Raw genomic sequence first — 21,484 nt, 5'->3', positions numbered from 1 at the left:
AGATGTGAAACACTGTCAGAGCGCGACACTTTGGCGCTTCTGTTCGGCGGTGCACACTTGTTGCTCGGCATCCAGAGAGCCAGCAGGCCGACAAGAACCGAGCGCCGCCCGCCGCACCGCATGCAGAGCGCGCGCTGGCGCTTCTGGGTCATTCTAGAACCACCCGAACTCAACTTCAGAGCGCAGACATCCTCAGCCGACATTTGGCAAAATGTTTCTTTGATTTCTTTATGTTGTGCACTTGACCAGACCGGGCTCCTATGCTGCGGCTGCGCACTATTGACTGAAAGAGAAAAAGAACCGTGGCATATGGACGTGGATAATGGTTTTTCTCCCAGAATACTCACAACAGGATAATTGTATCAACAATTCTTGTGCAAATTAGTCACCATTTATTTGTTCTGCGCCTTCAACGGCACAGAAGCCTCCATTACGCGCGATTTAAAAGTCATTAAGTGGAAGGACTGCTCCGAGCTGCTGGTAATTCTTGGGGCGCTGCACTGACAGATTAGCACATCCTCTGTGCCGGGGATTCATAACAGCAGGCAGGAAATATGCTCTCTGCACTTGTTCTGAGCGAGGGAAGAATGTTTCAGCTGTTAAAGAATCAGTAAACCACAAAGAAAAGCTCTTACGGGTGTTTGCATGTTGAAAACTTGTCTAAGAAAAACTATTCTAATCAGACAAAATGAGACAGAAGATCTGCGGCGCGGATGAGAGACATGAATGCGTGTATGTTGCCCCCCAGCCTGAACCTGGGCTCAAATTAGAGGAGAGTTCGTGCTTCTCAGCTCCACATTTTGTGTTTTTTCCGTGCCCTTGACGCGCCCGCTCAATACTGCGCACAGCACTTACAGATGTGAAAAAGTGCGTCAAAAGCGTCTTCCTTCCCGATGATTTGGCTCCACATCCGCTTTACAGACGCTCTAATTACAACAAACCGGACCGTTTTGCGCCATGTTCGTTTAGAATCGAGTATTGTTTTTTCCCCTCTCCTACACATTGTTCCCTTCTTCCTTACATCTCTCCATCTTCTCCTCCCATCTCCCTGCATCATCTCTCCGGCTATATTTAGCGGCTAGACTGAGGCCTTGGCGCCAGACCGTTTAAGACCTGTCAAAGTCCCTCATATTTCCTCTTGTCACATGGAAGCCCGGCGACCAGCGGCCCTCTCCTCCTCCTTCTCCCCATTCTGTCCTTCCCTCCTCCTTTCACTCCTCTCTTCAACTCCTCCACTTCCTCCTCTGCCCGATGGCACATGTCAGTGCTGACTTGTGGAAAAGTCTAGCATTTCCCAGCCTGTCCCTCACAGTGAAGCGCACGCTCCCCTTGTTTGGAGCAGCGGAGATGCTGCTTTGCGATCAGGTTCTGCTGTCACAAAAACATTTTCTCTAGATCTGACTTCATGACAAACCCAAACTACTTCTACTCAGATCCGGTTACCATGCAAACTCCCGCGTGGGAACTGCCGTTTAGGTCTGACTAACAGGTGGGAGGCCAGGCGGAGCACCTATACTATAGTGGTCCACAGAAGCTGAGGAGGTGACAGCAGCAGGGCCGATCAGATTCTCCTGTCCCCACAGAAACCAAAATCCCTCTCCGTCAGGAACCGTTTGGGGCCTTTTTAAGAACAGATACCGTCACGTGACTCTGAATCCACGCAGCTGCGTGCGGCCGGTGTGAATGACACACCTAAAAACTCCCGTTACAATCCACGATAGTGGTAAAGTGTCACCAATGATGTTTGAGAACTTCCTCGAGGACAAACTTTTTTATTCATTGTGTGTGCGTGTATGCGCGTGTTATTTGTCCATTAAAATCAAATTTCAAAATAGGATAAAATGTTATTTATTATCTCCGTTGTTTCTAGTTGGGTTGCGCGCTCTGAGCTCCATGTGATCATCTTCATTAAAACCCTTGTTTATTGTCAAATAAAAGCTCGTCAGTGTTTTTTTTATTTTTTATGAACGAGTCCTACTCTGTGAAATGAAAAATCGACTCTTTCAAAATGAATTTTCTGAAAAGAGTCTGAGAAAAAACTTATCTTGCTTTTGGGTGGATTTTTTCTTTGGGAGTTTAACCTAAAAAGTTGTAACTAAATTAAAGAAACGTTTCCAGGCTGTTACGAGTCGGGGGATGAGAACAACCGTGTGTGTGTGTGTGTGCGTGTGTGTGTGTGTGTGTGTGTGTGTGTCTATTTAGTGCAGGACACAATACAATGTTCTCGTTTTTCTTGTCTTTTCTAGTATTTGTGCCTCTTACTAATTTTGTACTTATTTTCAAGAGAACATGAATAGTGTTGGTGTTCCTGAGCAGAACCGAGCCAGTCTGCTCTGCAGATGTGTTGACAGCGCGCAGAAGCAGCGCGCGCAGCTGCAGCGCCGGGAACACAGAATCACATTAGCAGCACAAACTACCTGCAGGCCTCCGCTGCTGCTCCTGCGCGCGCAGACCTCAACAGGCATCCGAACCCACGTCCACACTGAAACCTGCAGGGAGCTTCTCTTGATAGACTTTTAAAAATTATGTGGCTATATCTAACGGAAAAGAGGGGAAATCAGGCTTAAAAGAAAATACAAATAAGCGTCAAATAGTGAGCACTGGCGCGCGGGAATAGAGGTGAGTGTGATCAGACCCCCATAGAATTAAACTGGGGGGCAGTTGCGTCCGCAGACGGATATGAGTCTAAATGCGTTCCAGTGAAATTCAGAAATGAATTGATTCAGTTTTCTTGATAAAATAATGCACTTAGCTTCTTAATTTTGATTCGATTTATTTCAAACTGTTTGTTAATTACAATAAAGTATTTTTTATTGATCACCCTGAAGTCGTGGAAACAGTTTCTTCTGACCTGAAAACGACCCGCAGACCTGCGCTGTGGCTGTGCGCAAATGTAATTTGCCCCTGCTTCTGTTCTTTGCATGTCTGGCATTTATCTCGTGCCTTGAGGTGCCTCCTGCGTTATCTGGGCGGGTGCAGCAGAGGAGACATTCGGGTATTCGCATTGAACATAAGAAACAGACGCTGCAGCGCGCGCGCCTTCTCGCTTTTTGCGCGTGTTGCATTGAAATGTCTGTCAGTATTAAAATCGGGGAATCTTCAAATATGTGAACCTGTCTCAGTAAAGACATAGGAGGAATATGCAGAGACACCTGCTCACCTGAGAAAACCCTTCTTTAAAGACTGAGTTCATGTCACAACTGAAAGGACAGAAAACCCCGCTGCTGCATGCGTGAAAACACAAAAGCAGCGGGAACTCAGATCATCTCAACAGCTCACGATGACTCGAAGGCAGGTTTGGGCTGTTGACTCCTCCTTCTGAAAAGTCATTATTTTATCCACCAGAAATCCCCCGGAGCCACCCGAGCTCTCTGCGCACGCGCCACGCCGCCCACATCTTCTGCTGCAGGTAGGATCTTATCTGTCAGAATCCACCTGTTCCTCACTTTGATTTGTGTTTTACGCAAGTGTTCAGGAGCCTCTCCTCCTCTAACGCAATTCCCTGACCGAACAGCCCCGGTGGTCCCGAGTAAAAGCTTCAGATACGGGATCAGGTGAGGAGACGTTCAGGCTTCCTCTCAGGTACTCTGTCTCTGTGCGTGACTGTCACAGCCTTTTTAAAACGTTGATCTTATATTCTTATGTGTCTGTACAGCTGACCTGCTCACCATTTTTGGTTGGGATGTCACTGCTGTTCCCATCACATTCCCTCCGTTTTAGCAGGAATTAGAACAATTTAAAGCCATGGCTTATAATGAAAATAAATACGGAGGAATGAATCCACACAAGTCGGATCCAGGTTAAACATGTTCGAAGGAGCCTGCAGGTGTCAGCTGTTCTACAAGGAAAGGTGTGTTTTACACTGCACCTTGAAAAACCTCCAAACAAACCTGCTGCAGGTCCTTCCTGAGAAAACGGAGGTCACCAAGGCACTGGGGAGAGCTTCAAAAGAGTGAGTTCATGTACGAAGAATGATTGTGGAAAAGAAGCCTGTTACAAACAATACAGGATGACTTATTTAGACCTGAGGAAAAACCTGCTCTGACCTCCCTCTGCTGGAGCTGGAGCTGAACCTGTGAGCAGATGTTCAGAAATGGAGGGATGGCCGCTCCCACATCCGTTAATGAAGACACGTTTTTATTCTTCTGCCATATTCTAGCTGCTGGGGACCTTCAGGGATCACGCCACTGCACGCAGGAGGTCCGTGTTCTGGACTCTGTAGGTTCCAGCAGCTCCTTCAAGAGGCGGTTCTGGAGTCCAGAATCAGTGAGCAAGACCCAATTTTACCCAAAAAAAAAAAAATAGATTTTTAGAATGGTACATTTTTTGATAAGACAAAAAAGTGTTTGTGAGACCTTGAAATAAAAAACCTTTTTGATAGCAGAATGTGGTTTCTGTCTTGCTTCAAAGTGCTTCAAGCATCCAGTAGTAAAGAGACTCTTTCAGGCTGTCTCTGCTGCTGTGGCACCACCTCCCTTTGCTTCCAAGACTTCTGGACATATTCAGAAACCAAAATGCACCAAAGAGAAATACTGAGTGAAAACATGACAAAAAGTGTTTTATGGTAAAGCTACAAATGCGGTCAGACTTTTTCTTGACTCTTTAAGAAGTAAGAGCTGGCCATAAAAAGTCCCTTAAACTATTTACTGCCTGTTAAAAAATATGGTAGTAATTAGCAGCTGTGCTGAGAGCTAATGGTCACCCCAGTGGCTGAAAAGTGTAGAAGGAGGAGAAAACAGAGGAGACACTTATTCTTTTAACTTTTAATTAGTTTTTATTGCATGATAGCTGGAAACAGTAACATCAACAACAAGCCTTTTCTGTGAGTTAGAAGATTCAGGGTCTGTCCACAGGTGAGGAAACCTCCACATGCTGGAAGTCCACTTTGAGAACGACAGTCAGTCTGTGAACTCCCCTTTCATTCTGCAGCAGAGAGGCTGCCACATTTCAGATTATCACTCAATATTTTTGCTACAACTAAATACAGCACAAAAGGCAGAATTTATATTTTGGTCAAAATTTGTTTCTGTACAAAATCCAGAGAAAGAGGCCTCCGAACCTGCAGAATTAAAATTTCGTTTGCAGAAAGACTTAGTGGGCGATACATCAGAATGATTGGGAAAAGACACATCTCAATTATTCTGTAAACATCAAAATTACTCCTCCAAAGCAATCATAGCGTCACATAATTACGGCTTCTTTTGTCAAATGTAATTCCATAAAATCAAGGGCATGAAAGAAGCTAATTCAATCAAAAAACATTAAGTAAGAACCATGAGGGCAGCATCACATGCAAGCGCACACTGAGGAGACGGGGAGCTGCTGCACAACTCTCTCTGGAACACAAACGGCGGCTATTCCTCCCCCACAAATGTGCCGATGCTGATGAGTTTGGGGAACCTCCTTCCTGCGGAGCTGCATCTTCAAACCAAGGTAAGGAGTGAGTGAGGGGGGAGCCAGGGACGTCACAAACAGGAGGCTCTTGTTTTTAAATTTGTACAAAGCAGTTTTAAAAATCATTCTAAGAAATGTGGAATTATTATTAATGGATCCTGATGGAGAATATGTGCACAAACACTTTGAAAGTCCTTTAAGCCCCACACCAATAAAGTGGAGACGAAAAAAGTTTCCAAATCACAAAACAGTTTCACAAGAAGCAACGTGGATCATTATTGTGAGTGTTTGAGCTTTGCGGCTGTTTCAACAACTCTGGAAGACACTCAGATTGCCTGTTGCCTGCTGGATTGTGAAGCTTTTAGAGGAACCTGCACTAAAAACGTCTAACACTTGTGTCTTCCTGCTGCTCATGTGCACACAGAGCTCTGCATGGGTCATGTGACGGTTAGGGCTTTCCAGCATGAGCTGAATTCAGCTGCTTGAACTCTTAAACCCTGTGCTTTTATTGATTTTTTACATTTTGCTTCAAAAAATAAACAGATAATATTTCTCTGCATCATTATGAGTTTAAGATTTGCTATAAAGACGGTTTTATAGGTTTCTATCTCTGTGAGTGCACACTGTTTTGTCTTTAACCTGCAGAGTATCTGATCCCTGCTACCCGTTTTAGGGACATTTAAGGGGTAAACAATTATCTTTTATTTTGGGAATGATTGTGGGATTAAAACTGGACAAATCTTGAAGAAGTCTTTCAACATTTCAAAAATCTCTGTATTCAAACTTCAGAAGAGGAAAACCTCATGTAGCTGGACGTCCACTGAGTTTACAAGCAGCCACACATGGGCCAGTTGAACAGAAACACAAAGAATTAACTTCAGGTAGACCAGTGGGCGTGTCTGGGGTAAAACCGGCTGGAAGGAGGAGGGGGGCGGGGTCAGGCAGGGAGTGGAACTCTAGGGGAAGTTGGTAGGGAAGAGGCTCAGAGGCTGGCTCTCATTGGTGGGCAACGGGGAGCGGTATCCTTCAAAGTTGCGTGGGATGCTGCCGCTGGTGGAGCCCGAGCTGTTGCTCAGGGTCTCAATGCTTCCCTCCCTCTGCAGCTCTGCAGGGACAGAGACACAGAAAGACCACTCAGTCAGGATCACAGTTAAAAAACCTCTGGCTGTTCCTACAACATCCCTCCAACGGTCTTCTAGCAGAGAAACATGGAGACACCAGAGGGACCCAACGCTGAAACCTCTGACCCCAGAGTTACACTGGCCCGTCTGCGCTGCGTCTCCATTGAGTTGTGTCTCCATTGCGTTAAGTGGGGAGTCTGTCTTACGACCGTCACATAGTTTACATGGTCTCTGTTGCGTCTCCAGTCTGTCCCCCGTGGCTCTCAGAGGAGTGGTTTGTCCCGTCACCCCCGTGTCGAGTAGTTCATTCAGCTCTTCTCGCTCATCCAAAACGTAAGGACTCAGGCCCCGTGCCCTCTCCTTCCTCGCTGAGTCCTTGTGAAACGCATGTTTTGTGTCATAAACGATGTCACGTTTTTGTACTTCCAAAATTAAACTTTTGTCATCCACGGCTAGAATGGACGGCGGTGTTATCTGCTGTGTGAACATGCGTTATTGCGTGGGCATGTCACCTTAAATATGACTTCCATTTTTTTCAAGTTTTATTTTGAAAGTACAACAGAAATATTTACTTTGAAACATGGAACTGTTTTCCGTTTGTCCGGCTTTTTGCCGCGACATTGCTACGTCAATGGACTGAATAGAACCCATGTGTCAATCTTGCGGAGTAATGGATGTCAGACACAGACGTGACTGAGGCGATGTCAACATTCCAATTGGTTAATGAACATTCTATTTTTTAATGCAATGCAAAGGAGACGGACCGCAGACGGACCAGTGGAAATCAGCTGTGAGTCACAGGTCAGAGGACTCATGGTCAGTGCTGCTGTGCAGTCTGTATAGAGAGAAGCCACAGACACTGTGGATCTGCTCTGAAAGCTCTTCTCCACGGCAGCTGCAGCTCAGATGTAAAGAAGACTCAGAGACTTAGCGTTGTTGCTGCAGACATCAGCTCTCGCCTCAGCCTCATTTCGTCAGCAGGTTGGGGCTTTTGGCAGCCGGTGGAGCTGGGCAGGGTTAACTGTAATGTTTTGGCTCATCAGTCTTAAATGTGGCCTGTAATTTACTATTGCAGGCTGGATTTGAGGGGGCATTCACACTTAATAATACATGACCTGCTTCTCCTGTGAGTGAATGGAAACTCTGCCAACACTGTTACTCTGGAATGTCTCCTTTTTATTTTGAAATCAGGCTTTTTGGCTTCAATGGGCCTCTGAGCAACAGCCCGATTTGTTCCTGTTGAAAGGCCTGACCTGAAAACCTTCAGACTACTTCTTTATTTCAGATGCTATTTTTAAAAACTCTTTAAAATGAGAGAACCTCTTTAGCTCTACAGGTTACTGCAACACATTTCCTCCACTTTGACACATTTTTTCTTTCCTATTTCATGCTTCTCCTATGTAAACTATTAGATATAATTCTTAACCCGCTAATGTTAGCTGTTCATCTTAATGAATGTTGTTGGGGAACGTCTTCTGTACTGTGGAAGTGAACATAAAAAACATGAAAATAAAATATGTTTTATTGCAAATGAAGTCTTAATTGAGGAAATAACAACACTGTAAAAGTATACATTATATGGGCTCAGAATGCAAAACAGAGCTAATTGGTTTGAAGTGCCCATTATCTGAAAACAAACTTTGTATTTAGCGTCAAAGAGAGTTCTGTTGGGGATCAATAACCTCTGCAGGGCAAACTGGACTTTTGAAATGAACAAAAACTAGAAAAGAGGCTGAAAAAACCATTGGAGGCTGCACGTGAAGAACATCATTTCATGATGAACTCAGTGGATTTGTTCTCCGGGTGTCATTCTGCCCCCCCCCCCCCCCCCCCCCGCGGTGGGCTGACCAGGCAGCTCCGCTCCGGATCTCTCCATCAGGAACTCATTACTGTTATTATATGCTGTAAGCCGAATCCGTGGATATGTGGACGGAGTAGCGTGCTCTTAAGTGGCAGCATAGCATGAAGACTGTGATGCATGTAGTGCACAGTGATGTCCAGCAGCTGTTGGGCGGCGTTTCATCTCCTCGCCGCTCTGTTGACAGTGGACACTGTCCTACGAACACTCAGCAGTTTGCCTCCATTACTGAATGCAATCATCATCTCCAAACGTGGGGCTGGACTATGTTCTAAGCAACCTCTGTCCCAACTCTGTCAGAGGGATGAGAGGAAATGGTGGTTTTAGGATCCACCTGAGGCTATCTGCCCCCCCAAAAGGGTTCAGCCCACACAGTGCATTAAACACAGAGAGACATGCAAAGTTATTGTTTTATCATGAAGTACAAAAACTGTCAGTTCAACAGTAAAGTGATCCAGTCGATGATCGTGTCTGTGTTTGTCAAATGTCAGAACCTGAAGTGATAAATGGCTTTTAGCTCTAAAGCAGGTTTTGAAGCCAGAATGGTGCAGTTAGGGATCAACAGCTGCAGACATCAGCAGCGTCAAACACCAACAAACTGTAGAATATTTATAGAAAAGACACTAAAACTGTGCTGAGAACGCATTCACTTCAGACTTCAAATTTAATTCATGCTTTTCATTCTGGTTTAAACAAGAAGCGCTTTACACATAAAAACAAATAAAATACTCATAACAAATGAACAGAAAGAAAAAAATACATGACAGTCACACAAAATTAGCCTCCCTCCCTCTCTTAATTCCTCCCACCCAGTTTTCCCAATATAACCCTTTTAAAGCTATTAAAACCTGGAGGGGTGGATGTGTCCTGTGGCCGAACATGACGGACGGCAGTCATGTTGGGACAAAACATCAGTGCAGCCCTGAGGTGAATGAGGAGGATGAACCAGTGTCATGAACCGGCGGTCAGGCTGATGTTCAAGACCATAACGAGTCCAAAAGATGCTGTCAGCAGATCTCACCTGTATGTACAGAACTAAGAACACTCCTCTGACATGGCATGCATTTCTCATAATAGAAGTGCCAGTATTTATGATTTATGATTTTAAAAGCAAAGCAGAAACTTTCTGGACTTGAACTTCTCTCAGGATCACTCAGACTTTATAGAAGAAGAAACTTCACATGGATTCCCAGCCACTGTGATTCAGTGTCATTGGTATTAGAAGAGATACTGAAACTCTAAGTGAAGTTCTATGGTATAAAATAATCACACTGAAAAGATGTCACGTTGATGTGCGAAAAGTAGAAACACAAGTGATAATAACTCTCTGCTGAGCATCCTAAAGTAAGGTTACTCAATTTGGCATACACTTTTTAAATCAAAATAGACCTTATGCATTTTTTCCTGACTTCAAATAAAATCCAGAAATCAGTTCGACAACAGCCCAGTCTACCACCAAAACATTTCTGTCTGCAGATACAGCCTGATAAGAGCTGATTGCACTGCAGGTATGTCTGCTGTGAGCCACGCTTTAGCTCTTTAGCTCTAGTACAGAGTGTTTTTCTGTACTCTCCGTTCTTCAAGTCGACATGGATTCACCGCCTCTAACTAACTGCAATACACTTAAATTGGGCTGCATAGGAAAAGCAATTGGTCTGAAAGTCTTTTAAATCACCTGCTGTATTGCCATTTTCCCTCCGTGTGGGTTCGATGGGAGCTGGAGAAGCGAGGATGCTCTCCCTGCCAGTGTGGGAGGAACTGACACCTTCTAGCTTTGGCTCAGGAAACCAAACCCACATCAAGCAAACGGCCCATGTGCCACTCTCTTCCTCTTTAAATTGCTCAAGTCTACATCCAGGTTATATCCTTCAGGACTCCCAGGCTGAGGTGATCTCTGTTGTTCATTCTACCAGGGTTTGGATTATACGAGGAACTACAAACATGGAGTTGTTGGTAGTTCTTTGTTGATGAGAGTTAAACCCACAGTAGTCAGGGAAATCATCTAAAACAATTAAAAACATAATAAAACATTAAAAGTACTAAAAATAAACCCATAAAATCAGACGTTTCTGTTGAGTAGTTGTTTAACAGAACCATTTTACAAAGCAAACCTAATATAACAAGTGTGGACTTAAGGATTTGTGCTCCAAAAATGATTTGACCATAAATCAATTCTGTTCTCTCGGCGGCATGATGCATGGTGCTGCTTGGTGATGGTCTGAGCCACACTGAGCATGGACAACAGACAGAGAAGGAGAGAGTTTTTCTGGAGATTAGTAAGAAATCAGAGCCAAAAATGTTGAAGGCTGCTGGAACGTCTCCAAGCAGCTGGATGTTCCTGTGACTACAGCTGCTTTACATATTAGAAAATGTACACATTTACAGGTCTCTGGATGTGGCAGCAAAAAGAGAAACTGATGTCTGATCAGCTTATCAGCAACGTTTGTTGAAAGTGATCATTTTCCTTTTTATTCAACTATCAGGATATAATTAAACATCCCACCTTGTCCTTTGAGCGTATAAGACGGAACCAAGAACAAGATCTTTGTTTACAGATGCAGAAACGAAGCCTATCAAGGAAAGAAGACCATCCCTGCTGTATACATGGAGAAGGCTTGTTTATGGTCTGGGCTGCATTGAGGCGTCATAAGAAGGCCCTGGTTCGAATCTCTGCCGGGTCCTTCCTGTGTGAAGTTACATGTTCTCCTCATGGATACGAGGACAACATGTAACTTCAGAGTGTGAAGCGCATGGACTGGCAAACTGTTCCCCAGTTGTTGCGTAGGCTCCAGCACCTCCATGACCCCCATACATGGGAAAAAGGTGACTTTAGAAAGTTGATGGACAGATGTGCTGCACTTCTGGCTCTAGAACAGGGTGTGTTGAATATGAATCTCCTTGACTTCTACTTCCACAGAGCATGAATCCACACTCCCAGCCACTTACCCTCCCAGCTCTCTGCCAACACCAGCCTGCTCAGCTGGATCTGCTGTTCACAGGCGTCGTGTTATTGTAGGCGCTGTAAGCTGCCGAACACCCCAGTAAAGCCCCAAAGGCCCTCTCTAGTGCTGCCTAATCCACCTTATTGTGTGACGCCTACCAGCCATTCAACAAGTCTTAACCTCTCACGTCCCCGGAGCATTCCCCCACCGCTCTAATGACGGCGATCCTTTCCTTTGGGGCTGATGTCACAAGGTAAAGTAATATGATTATTTACGAGGTGGTTTTGTGCAACGTGATGTGAGATAATGCTGATCCGGAGGGAGGCCAAAAAAAATGGAAACAGCTGCTGAGTTTGGCCAATATTGACAGTTGATTAGAACAAAGTGACAAATACAAACTGTACTTCTATTTAGTGACATTCATTTTATGTTAATGAAAAACACAGACAGAAACAAAGAATGGACACCAGAGTCAGTTTAACATGTTTGGATGTTCTACCGTATTCTTGATGGCGACAGAGAGTGGAAAGAGAACACAATATGGCAAAAAAACAAACCATTCTCGACCCAGATACCGTCTGCTAAATAATCTTAGGAGCCTTTCTGCTGCTGCTGCTTTACGTCTGTAGGGAGACACCGTGTCCTGCGACCCTGATGGCCAGACTTCAAAGAAACGACAAGTCAGCACAAGATGTGAGGCTGGAAAAAGCTATCAGTGCAACAGCAGAGGATGCCACAGCTGGAGATAACAGGGCAGAGTTTCAGGCGGCGGCAGCAGTGAGCTGGTGATGGTGGGAGCTCTCAAGACGAGGAAGGAAATAAAAGTGACCGATTTTTGGAGACATGTGAGTGCAACAGGGACACACGGGACGGGCGAAAGTTAGCATCACATCAGCTGATCTGACACACTGAGGGGAATGCTTCAGTCTGCAGCCTCGGCTGTGAACGGGCCTTAATCCTCTTATAGTGTCACACAAACACACACAGACGCCAGCATACACACTTTCAATTTCATACAAACACACAGGCTAAATCTACCCTCCGAGGCAAACAACAGCAAATCGTGCATTTTCTAACTGCAAAAGCCTCACCGACACAACGGAAAGAATTCCCAGAACACTGCACCATTATTATTATTCTAAATTACTTTGTTGCACAGACTGGTTATTGTTTCATCGAAGAAACTAACAAAGCACAGCAAAAAAGTAAGGAATTCAGAGCGTTTAACCTGGAAGAAGAAGTGAAGGTTTCTCATTCTGAAAAGTCTAAGCTTTTTATTTGGAAAGCTGCGCCTCAACTCTACAACAGAATCTTTGACTATGATGTTGCTGTAAATTTGGGATTCACAGCTACATCCAGAAGCTGCTCTGATGAGAAAGTCAGGAGCACAAGTTTCTCTTCAGTTTTCTGAGCACATTTGCCGCCCGCTCATGTGTTTTGACGTGAGAACAGAAACGGGGAGAAACGTCCTGGAACCCAGGCTGGTTTGTGTCGTCTGCCTGTTGTGGTGAGAAAGGATCCACCACTGAGAACGGGGATCAAACTCTGTACAAAGGAGCTTTTAATCAGAGTGCCTGTGCAACCCAGGCCAGGTAGCATCTCATCCATCCGCTTCATCCGTCTCTGTGTGAGAACTGGGATGGGGGCAGTAACCCATAGCGATGATATACTTATCCCAGCTGATTGTTTTTGTGTTTTAACTTTAATCTCACCGTTGGCCCCAGCTGCCTCTGATTAGAGCTCTCACGTCAGTCCATCTCTCACTCACTCACACACACACACATGCACACGCAGGCACACACACACACGTGTAAAAGCTGACTAAAATTTGAACCAGTTTCTGAGCTTCTCCCTGTTACTGTGCTGCAAAATGATCAACCCAAATTTGACAGATGAGTCAAATCTAACTAGGTAACTACATTTCAACATTTTGGCTGGAGTTGTTCTAAGATCATGCCTTTTTTAGAAGCATGTCTGATCAACATAAATAGTATATTGTTTTTTTCTTTATCATTTGAGCTTTTTTTGAGTAGAGAATTCTGGTGACTTGTTTTTCCAAATGTGTGTGAACCTTTAAGGCCTTTCCTTTTTCCCAGCTCTTCTCAGGTCCTGCTGAGCTCTGATCAGGTCAAGGATTGGACATGCAACATCATGATTCTTCTCTTCTCAGCCTTTCTGCTGTTTTCGCTGCTGATCTCGAGACCATTGTCCAGTTGCATGACCCAATTTCCGCCCAGCTTTAGCTTTCAGACAGATGGCCTCATTTGAGTATAGAATACTTTGCTTTGTCAACACACGGGAGTGATGATGGTTTGCATAATCACTAAACAGTAAAAAAGGTTTCAGGTTCTTCCTGCATGATGCTCTTTCCACAACTTAACAACATAAAAATTTTGTGTGGTGTTTTGTTTAATTTTGTGTCAAACTGGTGTCTTGCTTTGGGTCACCCACCTTTAATGCACTGTCAATGGGAGCATGCTCCATCCCCATGGGGACCTTAAACTGAATAGCTGTAGAAAATAGACTTTAGAGCTGAGCCACACCAGTAGAAAACATCATCATCAAAGATATTGTAGATGTTTGATACAGGACATCATGTCATTATCAACATATGAGGCCTGTTCTGCACAATCCACGGAAAGCTTTCCAGTTGGAGGAATGAGCTCACATTAGGGAAAAAGCTCATTAAAATCTACAGGAGATCATCCTGATGGACTGTGAAAAGCCAGGCTTAACACACCCTTCTGTACACATTAATACGGATGGAGACACGCATATCACATACAGAATCTCTGCACGTATGACAGGAAAAATGCTGCTGAAGGATATGAGCTGAGAGCTTATATCCTGAGAATCTGGTGCTGAAGCTGAAGATTTGTATTTTTTAAAGTGAATAAATAACAACTCTTAATTAACCAATATTTTTGTTACATTTAATATCTGATTTCCGAGTTAGGATTTCTTACAATACTGTTTTCATACAGACGTGCTGCTTCTGTCACAGCCAGACTGTGTGGTGTTGGGGCCTGTGCTTGCAGTCCCACCTTCCTGACTGTAGTGAACCAGTGCACTACAGTCAGCAGGCAGTCATCATTCAAAAGCAGAGAAACTGAAAAACATTGTGTCTTCAATGAAACCAGAGAGGAAATAGTTGAATTTAGTCTTTTTGAAGAAGTTTAAAAACAGAGTCGACAAACTTCATCCATTAAGACCAGTAATATAACAGTCTTCATCTGAGTTCCTACTCATTTTTAATTACATATTGGCTAATAATTTTTCCTTTTAATCATTTGATGAATTTTTCTCCAATGACTAGTTTCAGTTTGACAGGTTAAACTGGAGTCAACTGTTAGCTCTAAATATTAGACAGAATGCCAATATGCCTTAACTCCACAATTGTGTACACCTTTTCTCCTAATTCGCAAATTATTCACTCAGGAAAACAAATTAAAAGACATCAATTCAGAGTCAATTACTGGTTTGAGCAGTAATTGACTCTGTCGATCGACCAACCTTTTTAGCTTGAGTTGCTGTAACCCTGATTTGACAAACGCCTATATGATCATCCACATACTTCTGGCTAGTTCCAGGGGTCTAAATTACGTTCAGCAACACATGATATTTGTGCCCCGCTCACAGGCAGAGGACTTCTCCTCTGAAAATGTATGACCGCCTCATGCTTGAACTTTACAGGCCAGCAGCTACACCCATGAATCACGATACTCAACAGGTTATGTGATTAGAGAACAAGTGAAAAAGAAAGTAAATGATTGATAGGACTAATTCAGGCCTTTGAGCACCGACTTTCCTCCCGTCTTCTCAGACCATATATTCAAAACTTCACTAGCTCAGCACGTGCAACTGAACACAGCTTTCCCAGCGGCTGCTCATTAGCGTGTATATAAGGGGTGCTAACAACAAGCCGGGTCACTCCTGACACTCCATGTGGACCGCTTTGAATTAGGCCTTTAATGAAAAACTAGTGGTGACCGGCTGGTTACCGTGGGCAGACTGAAAGCCGCCTTGCGAATGGACATGCTAGAAGCTGCTGTAATAGACCCCTGGCTAGTCTGAGGCAAAAAAACAAAAAGATAAAATATCAGGCGCTGGGTCCTGGAGAGTAAATGTACGAAAACTGAGGAGGTGGTATTTAGGTGTGTCATTTAGTAAAGGAGAAAATGCAGGTTAGGACATTTGTTGGTCAAACCCACAGAATCATTCATTCTGTTTCTAATTACAACTCATTTCCTTTGATTTGTGCTTAAACTATTCTGACTGGACACTTTCATAGACACTCACGTATTAATGTAAGGTTGTTGTTGTGTGGCCTCTTTTCTTCAGAGTTACTAGATCAAAGTCTAAGTCGCCAGTCATCTCATCGTCTGCTTATGAAATATCTGCTGTCAAACTTTAGTCCATCTAAGCTCACCATCTGTGTGATGAAGTGTCATTGTTGATATTACAAAGACAAGAAAAATGAGTCTGTGTGTATGAGGCTTCTACAGTCGTGTGCTTTAAAGGTAAGTTTGTACTCAAATGTTCTGTTTAAGCTATTCATAACAAAACTGCCTGTACTAAGGGAGACTGTTAAAATGCCTCAATCTGAACATATATACACACACGTAGACACGTTTGCTTTGATATCATTTGACAAGCAAGTGGGCAGAACTATAGCTTCAGACAGTATGGCTGGTCTCAGCTGAAAAAGGTTGCTGGTGTTGGTGTCCACTGAGGAAACTGATGGACAGCACAGCGTCAGGAGGATGTCACTACTCATCACATCAAGATCTGACCAGGTCAACAACCAGGCCGAGGAAGGAGCTGGATAAGGCTACACGCTGGATAGAAAAGAGCCTTTTCAAATTCAATTTAGTGATTTTAACAGGAGCTTTAATACAAGTTGCCCCAAAAAGAACAATAGTGAGCAGCGCAGGAAAAATGTTACAAAATGTCTAAACCAGATAATACAAGAACAAATCAAAGAAAGCAGGAGAATAGAGTGCAAAAGCTAAAAGCAACTTACGGAGGTCCTAATAGACAAACTTGATCATTCCAGGAGTGTCTGCAGGTTCTCAAGTGTACCAGCTCTCACACAGGCTGCTGGCTTGAACTGTCACCCCAGTGTGCATGAATTTAAATTGTGAGAAAACATGGCAGCATGATTTATTTTGTTTAGTACAAGGATCCAATAGGTAATTAGTAGGTTTGTATGAATCAGGCCTTTTTTTGTTCTCTCTCTGAATTCATGGCATGCTGTTGATCTTTTAAAAAAAGGACCCTCTTCAATTTTGTGCTTTTAACTAATGACAATTTCATTTAAACATAATGTGAGCATCATGGGCTGCACAGTGGTGTGGTGGTTAGTGCTCTCGCCTCACAGTAAGAAGGCCCTGGTTCATATTCCAGCTGGGATTTCTTTGAGGAGTGTGCATGTTTTCCCCATGCATGGGTTTTCTCCTGGCATTCTGGATTCCTCCCACAGCCCAAAAACATGCTTCATTGGTCAACAATGGTGTGTGGGAGTGATTGTGTGCCCTGCACTTGTCCATGGTGTACTCCGCCTTCACACTAAACACTTTGGAAGAACGCTGGTTATACGTCACCACTTTGTTCACAAAGAATAACATAAAGTAAAAAAAGTTGATCAGGATTTCCGACGCAATTCATCATTTTCCTCCAACTGAAGCTTGAAGATGGAACACGTGTTAAAGTGTGCAAGGCACTTTTTTCCTCCACACTAGATCTCTCTGAAAGAACCATTACAAAATGGCCGAACAACTCCATTGACCCTGAAAAACAGGCAGCAGCACCATCTAAATCTGGACCTAAGAGAGGCAAGCTGACAAAGGTTGAGCATGATGTCAGGGATTTCATTAAAAACTGGTTGAAGGACCTGCCCTGTGTTGACTCACACTACTGCAGAAGAAGAGCTACCTACAAAGGCAAGAAGTTCCTTTGCCCTGCACAACCATCCCACAACTACATCATGAATATCAACAGGCAGCTGCAACTTCTAGAGTGAGGATTGTAGGAGTTCAATACTTTATAACTGTATTTATTCTGTATTTATTCCATGAAAAGATCAATGTGATATTTGTGTTTCATTCAAACATTGGAATATTAATAAGGATTCATACAAAGCACATATCACCAAGAAGGATAAAGAGAGGCAAGAGAAATCCCGTGTTTGGACGACGGACTTGAAAGCTGTTGTCTGTGTCCAAAAACGCAAACCAGCCTAGAGAACAAAACTTAAACCTTTTCAACTTTCGTTCAAAGAAGGGCTACTGCTACGTTTGGATGAATCAGAAGGTGACCTGTGTAGCATGGCATTTGCTCATCTTCAGCACTGTCATCTTGAAGACGTGATCAAAGACCATCCAAGGCTCCAGAGCTTAAGGAGTGTGGAGCGACGGCTGCAATTTTTAGAATCGCAATGCATGAGTGGCGAATGCATGCACTGAGCTAGCAAGGAAGCATGGGGCACTGATAACACAGAAATACCTTATTATTGCAGTTCATACACAAATGGAGTGTGACAACACACATAGTACTATAGAACGCAAAACAGCTGCAGCTATCCACACCCCAAGAGGCTACGTCTCTTGTCAGTCCATCTCCTTACCAGGTGAAAGTTCTCAAGCATGATGAGTTCCTGGAACTGAATGGATATTACCTCTTTAACATCAGACCAGACAAAAAAGCTGGAGACCCAACTGTGAACGACTTGCAGGCTCTTCAGTTTAGCAGTGATGGTAAAGTCCATTCAAACTGTCCTTCTCAGAAGATTGTTTTGCCTCTGTCAAGATTATTTCCATGTGCTCTGACAATCCAGGACACAAAGTTCCAGGACCTCCAGTCAATGGAGCCCATCCTGCCTGCGGAGTGTCATCACTTCTTTGACAATTTACCACACTAAGATCATCAGAAAAGAACCCTGCAAATGAAGAGCTGGAAAGAGAGGCGACGAAGAACACCTGCCTCCTTATGTTTAGTTAGTTTGTTAGTAATGCTTTATTCTTGATTAAAATACCCTAAATCACAAAGGAATGTTGAAAAATTTGCCCAAGTCATTTAATTCTCTTATGTTCTATGTTTGAGTAACCTTGATGTTTGCATCCTAAAATTGTTAAAGCTTTTTTAAATAAAATTCAAGGTGTATGACGGTGTATGAATGACGTTTGCACATTCTGATGCCTGAAGAGGAATGTTGGTCCAGCTTGGCTTGGCTCAGCTCATTCCGGCTCGGCTCGGCTCCACCTCTCCAGTTTGCATCCTTTTTCTTATTCATGTCATTATATTTTATTGATACACACTCTGAAACACGCATATGGACACACCTGTGTGTTAACAAGTGTAAAACGTGCATACATGAAAGTTAGAGTGCTGCAGAATAGATGTAGGACAGTGTAAACTCTCAGTAATGAATAAGTGCTCGGAGGCACTGGCTTGAGTGTTTCTGAGTTCCTCAGTGTGGTGCTGTTTGAGACACTAAATTCTGACTTTGCTTCCCGTCACACGTAAAAAAAAGAGCAGTGATGGTGACAAGCAAAGATGTGCTGCTCGGCTGGCTGTTGATCTGCAGGGATACATTTACATTTTTCCTGGCTTTTTAATATTCTAAACAACTTTAATTTCAAAAACTACAAGTCTGTGGTGCTTATTCTCTATGTGGTCTTTTCCAGAGAGCAGTGGTTGATAAAAGCAGACCATGACACCTGTGCATACGGTAGGGTCTCATATAACGCGGAGCTCCCTTTCTTACTTCCTCAGCCACTAAAGCAACACCTTAGTTTCCTACTGGGATTTGCACATCTAAGCTAAAATCCACTGATTGGTTTGCAAGTATTTACTTGTGTTTACTCTGTCTTTCTTTTTGTCACAGCTGACCTAAATGTGACACAAGAAAATATCTTAGATGCAGTTCAAGTTGTGACTCACAGACCACAGCAAGGTCATCTGAGCAACAAAGGGCACAAAAAAAATACAGTGACAAGAAGCAATTTGCTGCTGCGCACCACAATGAAACAGAGGAGATCGCTTTGAGCCACCATTCCATTTCTGATGCTCAGCAGCACAAAGTGTGTCTCTTTGTTGTCTGAGCGAGCCAAAACAGACCCAGGATCAGCGCTTTAAGAATTGCTTTCTGAGGCAGTCTTCTTCTTTCTCGTCCTAGTTCTCTCCCTCACTGTGCTCTTCCCGGCCTTGGTTTCCGTGAAGCCTTCCAGCCTTGTGTGTCTCCCTTGAGCGAACTGTTAAGTGCAGTCTCCAAAAGAAGCCCACAAAAGCCCATTTGCCGTCAGCTTGAGCCTCACACACAGCATCGATGCAAGTGCAGAGTGACACTCACAAGCACAGACGCATATATAGACAACTGCATCCACACACACACTTTTCACACTTTCCTCTGGGCAAAGCAGGCAGAGTGGCAGAAGCGAGGCTGGGATAAATGATACAATGATATCCAGGCCTGACTTGTCAGTGGAGCTGAGAGGGAGGGTGAGGAGGGGGGAGAAAAAAAAAGGGGAGGGTGGTGGCAGCTCTGAATACCAGAATTATTCTTCATCGTCTCGCAGTGTCGCCGCACATTAGGCTCAAACTCTGGCCTGGTAATGTGCAAAGAGAGAGGGAGTTTGGAAAAGAGAGGAGCTTTGGAGGAAAGGTGATGGAAGAGCTGACGGGCAGCTGTAATGACCACACTCTGCTTTCACACTCGCCATCTCCTCATCAGCCTCAGCAAGGCCCGGTTCCTCTTTTTGCTCCTTCCTTTGCCCCCTGACATCTTTTTCTCCCCTCTCTCTTCCTCCCTTTGTTGCTTCGGGCTGCTTTTATGTAGACACTCTATTAATTTCCTCCCTCCTTGGCTTTTTTTTCTCTATCTCTTTGTTTTGAGCAAAGGGACAACATGGCCCTCTGGGTTTCCTGCAAAATGATTAACTAACATCTGAGTGAGCCAAGTTGTGTGCATGTGTGTCCACTGGTTTTTGTTACATTGTTGATACATTTCCAAGAATAAACACCAATTTCTTGGGATCAGCAATCCTTATCAGTACCAAAGACTAGTTCTAATCAGACAGAACATCACTTCTGGATCAGAGTAGGGGTTAGGGCTAAGATCTAAAGATGAAAAGGTTAAGATTGGGGTTAGGCTGCACCAAAAGAATGGAAGTTCACATTTTGTCTGCATCTAGATGGCTGCACATATGTGTTGCCATCTTCTGCGTGCATATCTTAAAATTGACATAAGGCTGACTATAGGGGTAATATTCATACTTGATAGGAACATTGAGTTGTGCACCAAGTGAAACTTTGAGAAGGTCAGGAGTAACCACCTGGGCACATGATCAGAAACTGAAATGTCAAATGTTGAAAGGCCTCTAAAGGGGCCATATGTGATTCATTATTTATTCAGGCAGCACTCTGGCTCAAAATTACTTAGAATTAATGATAAATCACACTGCCATGTTAAAAACCCCCGAACTATTATGTTCATTTAGCTTGAAGAGAAATTCAAAAGCTTTCAGCTATGTTTCTTTTCTTTCAGGAGCTGCTATTTTTAGGCAGTTTCCTACAATCCACAGCTCTTGAAACTGCAGCAGGTAGAACCATGTTCAAAACTGTGTTTGGGTGAGCAAACTATGACTCCATCACTCTGATTTTAATTCAGATGGTGTCATCCCCGCCACCTACAATTGGGTCACATAAACCAAAATGCCGCCGCACGGAGATCTAGAGCAAGTTTTTCAGCAAGTTTGACAGATGGCCGCGCAGCGGCATTTAGAATCAGGAGGCGGCAGCTGCATTTTTACAGGTTGTGTGGGGGCTGCAGCTGGGGAGATCCGCAAGAAGGGTCCCATCCACGCCCCCTCCCACGACCCGCCTTCTAAACAGTGCCGGACACGAGAGAGACTTGACCCCAAAAGTCCATTAGACATTCATAGACATACGGCCTTTATGAAGCAAAAACTTTGTGCGTGATAGGAAAGTTTTATAAAGAGTTTTTTCCTCCTGACTAAACAGCAGCACAATGTGTGTGTGTGAGGAAATGGACCTGAAGTGATAGTCATAGATGAATAACAAAACTAACACTGTAAATAATGATAAAGGTCAAGGCTGACAGACAGAAACTATCTTCTCGTCAGCCCAAAAAACATAGCAAAATGTTGGAT

General features: G+C 43.8%; 1 protein-coding gene and 1 long non-coding RNA gene across 3 annotated transcripts in view; one reads left to right on the top strand and one right to left on the bottom strand.

Moving 5' to 3' along the window:
- Nucleotides 1–4,748: 4,748 nt before the first annotated feature.
- The window catches only part of bcas3 (BCAS3, microtubule associated cell migration factor), a 335,065-nt gene continuing 318,329 nt past the window's right edge, over nucleotides 4,749–21,484 (bottom strand). For both annotated transcript variants that reach the window (XM_023961828.1, XM_011482979.2), the window contains one exon: nucleotides 4,749–6,499. In XM_023961828.1, the coding sequence (XP_023817596.1) occupies nucleotides 6,351–6,499 (149 nt within the window). In that variant the 3' untranslated portion in view covers nucleotides 4,749–6,350. The remainder of the gene's footprint in view (nucleotides 6,500–21,484) is intronic.
- LOC110016263 lies at nucleotides 8,384–14,495 on the top strand. The gene is made up of 3 exons (XR_002291585.2): nucleotides 8,384–11,568; nucleotides 11,945–12,160; nucleotides 13,412–14,495. It is a non-coding gene; the product is annotated as an uncharacterized LOC110016263 (long non-coding RNA).

This window comes from Oryzias latipes, chromosome 13 (assembly GCF_002234675.1).
Source record: "Oryzias latipes chromosome 13, ASM223467v1".
NCBI classification, from domain to species: Eukaryota; Metazoa; Chordata; class Actinopteri; order Beloniformes; family Adrianichthyidae; genus Oryzias; species Oryzias latipes.
This window is presented reverse-complemented; position numbering and strand designations above follow the sequence as displayed.